The sequence below is a fragment of the Lactuca saligna genome, chromosome 6 (assembly GCF_052625555.1).
Source record: "Lactuca saligna cultivar CGN05327 chromosome 6, ASM5262555v1, whole genome shotgun sequence".
Classification (NCBI taxonomy): domain Eukaryota; kingdom Viridiplantae; phylum Streptophyta; class Magnoliopsida; order Asterales; family Asteraceae; genus Lactuca; species Lactuca saligna.
The window spans coordinates 142382663-142395000 of record NC_136422.1 but is presented as its reverse complement, the minus strand read 5'-3'; the positions used below and the strand labels follow the sequence as shown (position 1 = coordinate 142395000).

General features: G+C 34.0%; 1 protein-coding gene across 1 annotated transcript; it reads left to right on the top strand.

Moving 5' to 3' along the window:
- The first annotated feature begins 4753 nt into the window (after positions 1 to 4753).
- Positions 4754 to 8502, top strand: LOC145001097 (uncharacterized). The gene is made up of 7 exons (XM_078960432.1): positions 4754 to 4998; positions 5460 to 5607; positions 5713 to 5870; positions 5951 to 6052; positions 6147 to 6270; positions 6473 to 6510; positions 6645 to 8502. Exons 1-7 carry the CDS (start codon positions 4996 to 4998, stop codon positions 8406 to 8408), a joined length of 2337 nt encoding a protein of 778 aa, XP_078816558.1. The 5' UTR covers positions 4754 to 4995; the 3' UTR covers positions 8409 to 8502.
- The last annotated feature ends 3836 nt before the right edge of the window (positions 8503 to 12338 follow it).

The window sequence follows — 12338 nt, the reverse complement described above, 5'->3', positions numbered from 1 at the left end:
AGTTTTCTTTATTAAATATATTTGGAGAGCAGGGCCGGTTCTAAGAATTTAAATGCCCAGGACAAGGCAGAAAAAAAGGCCCTTACGCACTAACGTGTAACAGCTAACCGATAACCTGTAATGCACTCCACATGTTTAACATAAATATAACCCTTCTTGAAAACTGATGGATAAACATGTACTATGTCTATACCCCTTTTTATCTTTTTCATTCAATTTTGAGGTGAAGGACATGTTTCACCAACAACAACACACCGTATATCACTTGTTCATTTATATAATTTAATATCCATCAAACCATACCTTGAAGACAGATCCTTAACATCTTATTACCCAACAAAATATTATCCAAGTCTTCATTAAACACTCCATTTTCATTATTTGGTTTCTTTACAAAACCCTCAAAAACATCATAATATTCTCTTGAATCTTTTCGCCTGGATCTATCCCTATACAAACACCATCTATAAAGTGTACATTTTCAACTTCTTGAAAACCTCCAACTTTTAAGGCTTTTGAAAATATGACTTTGTCTTGAAAATGTGGTTCAACCAAGATCTTTTCAACTTGGTGACAGCTATTACATGTTTCACTATGGAGATTATCATCTATAGTTATAATATCAATCTAACTCCATAAACCAGATTACTACATGCCCTTTTGAACTCTTCAACATACGTTATGATACCTTTTTGTTAGTGTTAATACTTAAAACGAGAAAAATTACAGGAACATTTCTGCAAGTCTTGTGTGTGCAAGAAACTTTCTTTACACAGGAACACACACATTTATTGATTAACTCCACAAAAGTTACAACTTACAAGAGTTGATTTATGGAGTTTCAAACCATGTGTATGCATTCTTTCTAGCCTAAAATCCTACCTAGATGTTATTTTCTAAACCTGGAGTGGTAGAACCCTGATATTGTGTTCTCAGATACTAAAAAAACTCAAAGATTTGGGTTAGGAAAACTAGGAGTAACCTGGAATGGCATGAAAATTAAAACTTACATAAATCATGTTGATTTATTGAAAGTTTATCATTAGTATTACATTTGCTAACCAACAATCTGATTTCTAATTAACACTAAACAATTAACATAACCTCATAATCTGATAATTCAGTGATTTGGCAATTCCGATTCAAGGTTTGGAACAAAAAGAAAGAAGAAAGCTTTTACCTAGAAATCGTTGCACGCTACTAAATCGGTGGACAATTTCACAGAGGTGGTCGATTGGTTGTACGATTTTGGATATCAACTTCACTTCTGTCTTCTCTTCTGGTGGAGCGTGGTCAACGAGCGATTGATGACCTTCATCCGTTTCTTTTTGGGCTATTGTGTATATAAAGAAAAAAAAAACTTTGGGCCCCTAAAATAAATGGGCCCTGTGCATATGCCCTGTTCGCCCATGCTCTAATCCGGGCCTGTTGGAGAGCAATAAGAAGATCGATAATTTATTATTTATCTGCCATATTTTTTTAGCTTGTACTTGGCATTTGGCAACTATGACTATGCTTACTCTTTCATTAAAAAGTTACCAAGACATAATGTTTGTATATTGTTTAAACAAAAGACATGGTTTCATCATCCCTTGTTAATAATCCTTTTTTTTTTTTTTTATCTCTCTTTTTGTTAATATATTCAACTTAAGCCCATGTTTCTTTTTCTTTCCTATTAAGTACTTTTCTTTTTCTTTCCTGTTAATTATTAAAGTGATAAATAATACTTATTGGATAATGATATATGTACGGATAAAATGTTGTTTATATAAATACTGTTTTTTGGACTAAATGAACAATTTGAATATAACTATATAACTATATTACCCTTATACTTAAAAATTTCAAAATTCAAATAATTATCTGTTTAGTAATTGTTCTAAGTTAAAATTTGTAAATTATTATTATTATTATTATATATTTTTAAATAAATTTAGATAATTTAAACAATAAAATGATTAATAATTTCAATTGAGCATGATTATAAACAAATGTTAAAAATATACTTTACACTATTATTTTTGAATATTTTTTGTATTTACATCCAAACGTTTCATATTCTAATTTAACTCATTAAAACTATTTGTTAACATTAATCAAAAAAGGAAATAAATGAAACACCTCTTTGAGCTATGAAGAATGGTAACATCTTTAACATATTTCCATATTAGATTTTTGGCTACCAATTAAGCTTGGATTTTTGAAGAAAGAAACGAGAAAAAAAAACCAAACAAAACAAGGACCAATCACAACCTTTTAATTTTGAAAAATATAAGTTAAAAAGAAAAAGAAAAATGACCTATTCTCGCGTGTGAACCAACGTGTAGAGGTTGGCGAGTCCCTTTAGCACGCTAAAGGATAGTGTACAACGAAGCTAGCGATAGTCATGACACACACACTTTGTCTTAAGGGTTAGATCGATCACCTTAAAGTAAAAATAAAGAAAAATTAGATTATCTCCTACCTTTTATTCCTATAATTATTCCTAATCATTAAAATTATGACAAATCACCATCCAATTTAATTTTATTTGATATATTCCTAATATATTTCCAATATAGTCTTAATGATTTAGTTAAAAAAATATAGAAAGATAACACTTGTCATAATTTTATTAGGTAGGAAGGCATAAAAAGTAGGAATCAGTTTAATTTTTTAAAAATAAATAAAGAAATAAATAAACATGGGTAACAAAATAGGATAAACAAATATTAAATTAACTCAATATCTGCGTGGGAGAGTTTTGCATCTTTTTATAGACTTTTTAGAAAAGTCTAAGGATAAAACTTTATATTTTAAAAAGTGGGATAATGACTTGAAAGGGTAACAAACTTTCGACTTTTGTCACATTTAGTCACTAAACTTTTTTTCGTTATCTATTTGTCATTGAACTATTGAAACTGTTCACATTTTACCCATATGACCGGCTGTTGCCGGTCATAAGGGTAAAATGTGAACAGTTTCAATAGTTCAATGGCAAACATATAACGAAAAAAGTTTAGTGACTAAATATGAACAAAATCGAAAGTTCGTTTCCCTCTAAAAAGTTCAATGACTAAATGTGAACAAACCTCCTCTTGTATTATGTTTTAGCAAATTATTTATTTTTGTTAAATTGTAGCAACATTTGTTGATGAAGAAATCTATGAAATAAAAAAAAACAAAAAAACAAAAAAAAAACAACAAAACAAAAAAAACCCTGAAAATATATTAAAAAAAAACAAAAAACCAAAACCGAAATAAAAAACCAATGGTTTGACATTTTCCAAAATAATTACATCAAAATTTCCAATCTGCTTTTGGTTTTATAAAAAAAAATGAACCATTCTCATTGATGTGAATTATGACCATTGGTTTGGCATGCGAAATTTGTGACATCCCATGAATATGTAGTTACAACATCGTTTTAAATTGTAATTCGTAGTAAGGGGTTAGAGTATCATCACATGAATACGTATTTACAACATCGCCTGAACTCGTAATTCACCACCTACAGGTTATGGGTCTGCTGGTGTTTCCACTAGGTTGTCTAGAATAGTTAGTGGTCGCTATCTATACTCTGGTAGATGACTACATCGCCACATTGCTGGTAAAGGTTATGGTATCTCCTTTCATCCTACATCACATATTCATCATCATCTATTTACCTAATTATCACCACCTTTCTATCATCACCTATCTCTCATCATTTTATTTCATCACACACCAACTATTTCATCTACCTATGTTTCATCCACAACATATTTGTAGATTTAAAATAAATATACCGTTTAAATCTTTTAAAACATGTATAAAATCGTTTATCCAACATAGATAGCAAGTATTCAAATAATATGCGCACATAACATGTAATTTATAGAAAATACTTCATATCTATGTGTAAGATGAAAGTAACTATATATACCATAAATGCTTCATAACTTTAAACCCCAAGGTTTACTCTACTAAAGCTTCATATTCTCGGCTCTCTGAACCTAGAAGGGTCCATATCTATCACACCAAAAAGCTCAAGATAGCCCTTCCCCTCACTCTACACACTCAAGCTCGCTAGGGTTCTCACTTATGGGAAAGGTATTCGCAATTGAAGGCCATAAGTGCCTTTAAATATGGCTCGAGCCCAAAGATTTAGGGTTTCTGCCAATAGCGCGGACTCGTCGAGTCGCCTCACCGACTCGTCAAGTCCATTCATTAATCCGAGTCATCAGTCGCGACCTTACTCGACGAGTTGAGGCGTTAACTCATCGAGTCTCTCTTCTTAACTCAAAAGAAAAATACTTAAATGATGATACTTGGAAATCCGGATGTTACATTTTGTTTTTTTATTTCATAGATTTCTTCATCAACAAATGTTGCTACAATTAAACAAAAATAAATAATTTTGCTAAAACAAAATACAATAGGAAGTTTGTTCACATTTAGTCATTGAACTTTTTAAAGGGAAATAAACTTTCGATTTTGTTCACATTTAGTCACTAAACTTTTTTTCATTATCTATTTGCTACTAAACTATTGAAACTGTTCACATTTTACCCTTATGACCGGTAACAGTCGGTCATAAGGGTAAAATGTGAACAGTTTCAATAGTTCAATGGCAAATAGATAACGAAAAAAAATTTAGTGACTAAATATGACAAAAATCGAAAGTTCGTTACCTTTTCAAGTCATTATGCCTTAAAAAGTTGGTATTTACCCAAACACCTACTTATAACACTTATTTAACCCTATATCATAAATACACGATTTTATTTCTTTCTCAAACACTCAAACACATACCAGATTACCAGGCAGCTTACAAACTCAAGAAGGTTATTTCTCCTAAAAAATCTCCGATGTCTGCCTATCATCGCCGCTTACCATATCCAATTTCCGGCAACATTTATACAGATTATACTTTCTCGGTGACCTTATAAACTCAATTCTAATCTGTATATGTATTTTTGCTGAGCAACATTTTCCCCCTTCCTACAGCTCAACCGAACGGAAAGCTATCCTTAAATGGTGAGTTCCGACTTCAATTTTCTAAAGTTTGGTTCAATTTTATGCTTTTACAGTAATTGATTTCTTCCGATCGCTATTGAATTTCCCAAGTTTGCGTTTCGTATATATAGCTTAAGCCTCAGTGGAGGTTTTGAAGTAATATTGCGACCCTAAACTTGGTGTATTCGTGTTTGCTTTCGAAAATTTTCTGTGGACGTCTTCATAGTGATAATTGCCACTTCAAGGATCACTAATCGGATAAAAATTTAATCACTTGATTGAAGTACATCAGACAATTTAATTTATTCTGGATAATCAGTGCTTTCAGCAACTAAATTCGATGATTGTGTCTTACGAACATCAGAGAATCATGATCAGAAATCATAATCATAATCAGCAAAGCACTTTTGCTCCATATCGATAACAAATTACACGATCATACACATGATTTAGTAATGTGACTTCTATTGTCAAATTTTTAGGGCACACAAATGGTGGACAGTAACATGTTAGCATTCATAGAGAATGAAGCGATGCCTCTTCATGAAGTAATAAACGCTATAAAAATAGTGAAGAGTGAAGCAGTTGAAAAGATCAATCCTTTAATCGTCGCTCATGCTTCATCACTAAGTACCTTTCTCATTTCACCTTTCAGTATACTCGTATAGATTATTCATTCCCATTTACCTCTTTAAACATTATAATAACTTATGTTAATGAGTAATACTGTAATAGATTCTTTGCAAATGGAGTCATCTTCAGTGGATTTCATCATATCCATGGGTACATCACAAGATTTTCCTGGTGATAATTTGGTTGGGGAATTTTCACGGGTTTTAAAGCCTGGTGGAGAAATCTTTATTCATCAAAGTTTTGATGCTGCCAAAAAGAATGTAAAACATTTGTCTTCTTCCCAAAAGTGAAACTAATCTAGGCTTTGTGTATCAATTAATCACTGTTAACTGTTTTTCAGACAACATCTTCACTTGGGCGAAAGTTATTAGTTGCAGGGTTTTCAAATATTGAGGTGGTTCAGATGGCTGAGGTGCTGTCTGAAGGTCTCCAGTCTTTTGGTGTAAGCAAAACTTCAAAGAAATCAATAAGCCACCATTTGTGAGACCCAAAATTATATTTTTTTTATAAAACTTTGAAATTGTTAAATTTATCAGATCAAGGGAAAGAAGCCTTCTTGGAAAATTTTACCAAAAGTTGAGGCTGTTGATGAAATGGATGTTATAGATGAAGATAGTCTCTTATCTGAAGAGGATTTGAAGAAGTCCCAATTCCCAACAAGTAAATTCATATTCAAGTTTTTATATATGATCCAAGTAGTTTGATTGAGATATTTGCATGTCACTATAATATCTAAATGGGTAACTATTTCGGATTAAATGTGAAGCAAATATCTAAAGTTTCTAAACTACCCTCAAGTAGGAACAACAAAATAAAAGAATCTTATGAACAAAAAATCAATAATTGTTTATATTTTTTGCAGGTGGAGATTGTGAAGTTGGAAGCACACCAAAAATCAGTGTATGTTATTTTGTTACATCACTAATTACAGAAATGCCATTGAATTTTTCGCTGTTAATTGTTCATCAGATAAAAATACGATCCATAATATCTTACAACGATTTTTTTCTTGTTTTTTTTTTTTTGAAATGCAGAGTATATTAGGTGATGCTTTTCATCGCAATATTCAACTTATTAGTTCAAACACACCATTGTCCAAAAATATTTCCCGTTTCGATTCCTCACAACCACCACGCTCCCTACAATTTGAAACCATCTGTTTTCCTACAAACACTGCGTGTGATCCTACAAAAACTTCACAAAACCAATCTCATGCATCTCAACCCCAATCAACCGATGATGATGACACATCTCTACTTGTTAAGAGCTCGAAAAGAAAGAGCTCTGAAAAAACCGCAAATCCTAATCGTACGGGTCCCGCTCCCGCACAAACATGGTCTACGGCCGAGGAAGCCGCATTGATAACTGCGTGGATCGACATCTCGGAGGAGATCGGTACAAGCGGTAATTATGTTGGTCCTTTTTGGAACCGTATTTTGAAACATTTTTATAATGCAATGGGTCGTTATGACTATCGTACACACCACCAACTTAATTCAAAATGGAGGGACATAAATCGGAAGGTGATGAAGTTCAATGACATCTACAACAACTTGTTAAATGAACGCGCAAGTGGTGATAGTGAAGCCGACATTTTGAGAGCAGCGCTCGAACAATACCGATCGGAACATAACGGGGTAGCGTTTAGCTATGCATCCGCTTGGGACGCTTTTAAAAAATCCCGAAAATGGTTAACAGTGTATGGGAATGGGAAGAATCATACCAATGGTTTGAAACGAACCAAGACATCCTACTCCAATGATTATACGATATCGCCCGTTGACCTCGACGAAGAGGATGACCCGCCTGTACCCATACCCATACCCGTACCCGTACCCGAATCCGAACCCGAACCCGAACCATCCCGACCGGTTAAGAGCTCCAAAAGAAAGAGCTATAAAAATATCGCAAATAATGTTGGTACCGGTCTTTCTAACGGTCAAGCATGGACTACGGTTGAGGAAGCCGCACTGGCAACTGCATGGGTCGACATCTCGGAGGAGGACGGTTCAACGGGTAACGTGCAAAGTGTCGGTCCGTTTTGGAAGCGCGTGTTGAAACATTTTCACAATGCAATGGGCCGTGATGACTATCGTACAAACCACCAACTCAGTTCAAAATGGAGGGATGTAAACCAAAAGGTGGTGAAGTTTAACGACATCTACAACAACTTGTTAAGTCAACGTGGAAGTGATCATAGTGAAGCAGACATTTTGAGGGCGGCGTTAGACGAATACCGATCGGAACATAACGGGACTACGTTTAACCATGGATCCGCTTGGGATGTTCTTAAAAAATCCAAAAAGTGGGTGACTGCGTCTGTGGTGGATTATACAAGTGGTCCGAAACAAACCAAGACATCTGACTCGAATGATTATACAACATCATCGGATGCATGTTGTCTCGTTGACATCAACGACGAGGATGATGAGATTGAGCCTGTGGATCACGACGAGGAGATTGAGCCTGAAGAACCTCGACGCCCAATCGGGAGGGGTAAAGGAAACAGAGCTTCATCGTCGACTTTATCGGGATCCAATATGGATGAAAAAATAGATCGATTAGCAGATAAGTTGGATAAATTTACCTCGATTTATGACCAACACCTCGAATTGGAAAAAGAAAAAATCCGCATAAAGGAAAAAGCACGGGAGGAAAAAATTCGTGCAAAAAATGAAGCACGTGAGTTTGAAGATTTTAAGATCTTAACGGCAAAGATTGACCATCTGACCGGACCTTCTCTTCAAGCAGCTCTAGCATTGAAGGATAAGATAGCGAAAAGATATGGTTTTGAGTAATGTTTTTTTCTTTATTTTCATGTACTCTTTATATTTTAGTTTTAGTTGATGAAAATTATTAATTATCGTTAATTTTGTATTTGTATTTGTATTTTTTTGTTTTTATTTAGTTAGTTAAAGGTTTTAAAATTAATAATTGTTATTTGTATTAAAAAGAAATGGAATGTCAAAAATGGGTAAGACACATTCAAAGATGTAGTGAAAGATGAAAGAGGAAGGTGTTGTTGCGTTGAAGTGACTGAAAAATGAAAGATGTGTATATCATTAGTGGATGATTAAAAATGAAAATTATGTATTTCATGTACCTTGGATGCAATGGACAAAGGCCTTTCTCCTATCGAATTGGGCCAAAAGGTGAAAGTTGCTTCATGATATCAGCCTACTAATACACTTCCTCCTTAGGAACAATATTTTATGTAATGTCATTAATCAATTGATCTTTTGCATTTTTAAGTTTTTTACGTTTTCTCAATATTATGTACTAGGATACGAAATTTGGGAATTTGACGTTCTTTTGTAGGTGACTATATCTCAAAATTTTCTTGTTACTGACATTTTAGATCCAAAAGAGCAAACATATTTACGGATGTACCCTTGATGTTATGTTACTTCACTTGCTTGATTTTTTGTAAGAAATGGTCTCATGGATACGAAATGAGAAATTTGATCATTTTATAAAGCATTAAATAACTTCTACTAGGTTTTTTTTTTAACATCCCAACAAAATAATCAGGAAGTAGTTCATGATAAATTAACTATTGTCTATTCTATTTGGTGTTAAACTGTTAATGCAACCCACGAATGCTATTAGCCTATTATAGATATTTGTTATACATATCCATTTTGTCAATCTATCTTGAAAAGCTATATTCTTGTAGTATTCTTATTCCCCCGAAATAATATGAATTTTTCTATATACCAACCCCAACTCCCATCAAGCTATACTCACACACTTTTAGATCCTAACAAAAAAAAAAATTGTTAGCCTTACAAATGAATAATATTTATAAACATTTAATACCACAATTTAGAATAATTCAATGCAAGTGAATAAAACAGTTTTTTTTTTCAACAAAAAATAAATTGTGTTTTACTATTTGTTACATTGGGCAAGATTATACCGTATAAAAATAGTGTTCATGTCATGTACCACTTTTTTGGATGAAACTAAATTTAATAATTTATCTCATTGATAATTAGTCTAATAAATATCAAATACAAATTTTATATTATTTTAGTAATACAAGACTTGTAAAAAACATAGATTTTGATTGATTTAACTTGCAAACCAACCAAAATAAGTGTTTCTATATATAGGGCTCCAATATAAAAGATTGAGTTTTTATTTTTATTATTTTGTTTAAAAAAACATGTTTATCAATGAACAAATACTATTGGTTAGTACAAAAGTTGCCACAAGTTTTTAAATGGATAGGTAACAGATATCTGATATTCCAGCTATGGCCTAGTAATATATCACGATCACATGTTGATTCCTTTCATTAACAGTCGATCTCCGGCGATGGTGGTTTTTGATTTATCAATGTCATCACCGGAAATAACTACAAAATGTTGATCTGAAGATCAAATAGGTTAATTATATCTTAGATTCAGGTTAAAGTTTGTTGTCTGTGAAATTATTTGAGTTCAACCTGGTAAAAATGAAGTTTTTCGACTACATAAGAAATCAAACACGAAAAATGGAGGTTTTGGGCTATGAAATCAAACTAGCTTGCTAGGCAAATAGTAAATGATAATGAATTACGAGTTCGTAAGAGACGCCATCAGCTTCGAACCATTTGAAATGGTTCCTTCTCGATTCTCCTTCTCTAGAAACCCTAACCACATTTCCGATTGGCTTCGTATCCTATCTAACGCGTTCTTCATCATCATTGTCACTCTTGTCGGTTATTTCTTGCAATGAAACTTGGTTTACTTTTTCATCTTCGTCTTGGTAAATGATCATTTTTCTTTTACTCTCCGATTTCTTAGCTCCGATCACCACTGGTGGTGGTGGTGGTGATGATGATGAAGAGTCACCGGAGAACAAAGACAACCTGTTCTTCATCGATCTCTGCTTGACCACAGTTTGTACTCTATGGCAGTGTATGACTGAGGTGGTGTAACACCCAAAACCAGAAAGTCCAAGAAAGGAAAGAAAACCCTAAGTCAAAGGGGTCAACTCGTCGAGTCTAGGAAGGAACTCGATGAGTCCAAGCGGGATCTGGATTGAGGAGTAAGTGACCGACTCGGCGAGTCAGAGAATGGACTCGGCGAGTCCGATCTGAAGAGAGAAACCCTAATCCCGGGGGATGTACCCTATAAAAGGGATGTTATGTCCCTTCCTCAGTCTCTATATCATCCCAGAGAACCTGTAAATCCTAGATTTCGTGTGCGCTTCCATCATTTGAGGGAAAATAGCTTTGGAGGAGGGAATCTTTGAAAGGAACTTGAAGATCAAGAGGGTTGCTTCAAAGGAGGGGTGTAGATCCGAGAACTATTTTAGTTTGTGCTCATCTTGGAGGTAATAAGTTGTTATCTTCCCTCCTTTGCATCTAGATCTATCTTGGTTATGAGTTTAGGGGCTTTTATGCCATGTCCTTGAATCATTTCAAGTTGGAGCCCAAATTTGAAGTTGCTACTTCAGATCTAATTGTATTCTGGCCTAGAAAATCATAAAGCATCAGTCTTTGGGTTGGTAAGAGGGAAAATTGATGATATCAAATATACTTGTTGGATCGGGTCAAAGACGACCTCTTTTTGGATCCATTAAAAAGTCTATCAAACAACCCTAAATCTTTTAGCCTGAATCCATATCATAAGTTTGAAGTTAGAAAATAAATATTTAATTTGGTAATTCATGCAAGTTTAAAATTGAAAATTTGTCATATGTTTTCTAATACATTTTTGTAAATGAAAATATCCATAAGTTTTGTAGTTTTCGAACTTTTTTGGTTGATGGTGGTGCAGTAAACCAACCATTTTTACCAACAAACTAAAGAGTATCATCAATTAACTAATGTTCATTGGATGTTACTTAAATCCATAACTGTTAATATATCTAAAAGCTATATACATTGTTGGCAAATTTAGGGTTTGTGGTGGAGATCTGGATACTAACGTGGATCGTGATATCACTTTCCGAACCGATATTTCTACCCTATGCCTGGGTTACAAGAAATTCAGCATAGAATAATCCAAGCGGACACTTACGTTTCTAGGCACAGAAGACGTAAGCCAATATACTAAAGGGTTCTGTGAATGTGTGATGAAAAACGAGAGCTAAAGAACGTAACCACCTTCTGGAAAGGAAGAGTTGTTTATATATTAAACACGATTAGGGTTTCATTAGGGTTGGGTCATCATTAGTTGCTTTGGAAGCAAGTAATATTAATCCGGATTAGGGTTACCAAAACTAAAGAGTTTCGTTAATTTTACCATAATCACCCTCAAGAAATTGAGTTTTCCATTATGTTCCCACATGCAAAATTCGGTGAGGTTTTGTGGCTCTGCCCCTTGGACCCCGCTAAAGGGGCGCTGCCCCTTTGAAAACCCCGGACCCGGGGGTGTTGCCCCCGGAACCCCGACTAGTCGTCGAACCGGTTTCTGACTCAATCTTATATATGCGTGCACCCCGCACAGCCCCGTACATGGATTATAGTACAAATCATAAAGCCCCTTAGCTCACATGTTAGTTTCAGTTACTTAAAATGACATGTGACACTAAAATCACCAACATACATGTTAAATTTCTGTTATACCAAAATGCATCTTTATATATACTACAAAAGCACAAAGGCAAGTTGCATCAAGCTAGACTCATTCTCTAGAAAACATGTCGATAAAGAAACAAGTGATAGAAACATGTCTACGGAAAAACAAGCGTTATGTTTACAAGCGAATACGGATTACAAGCATCAAAGCTAACAA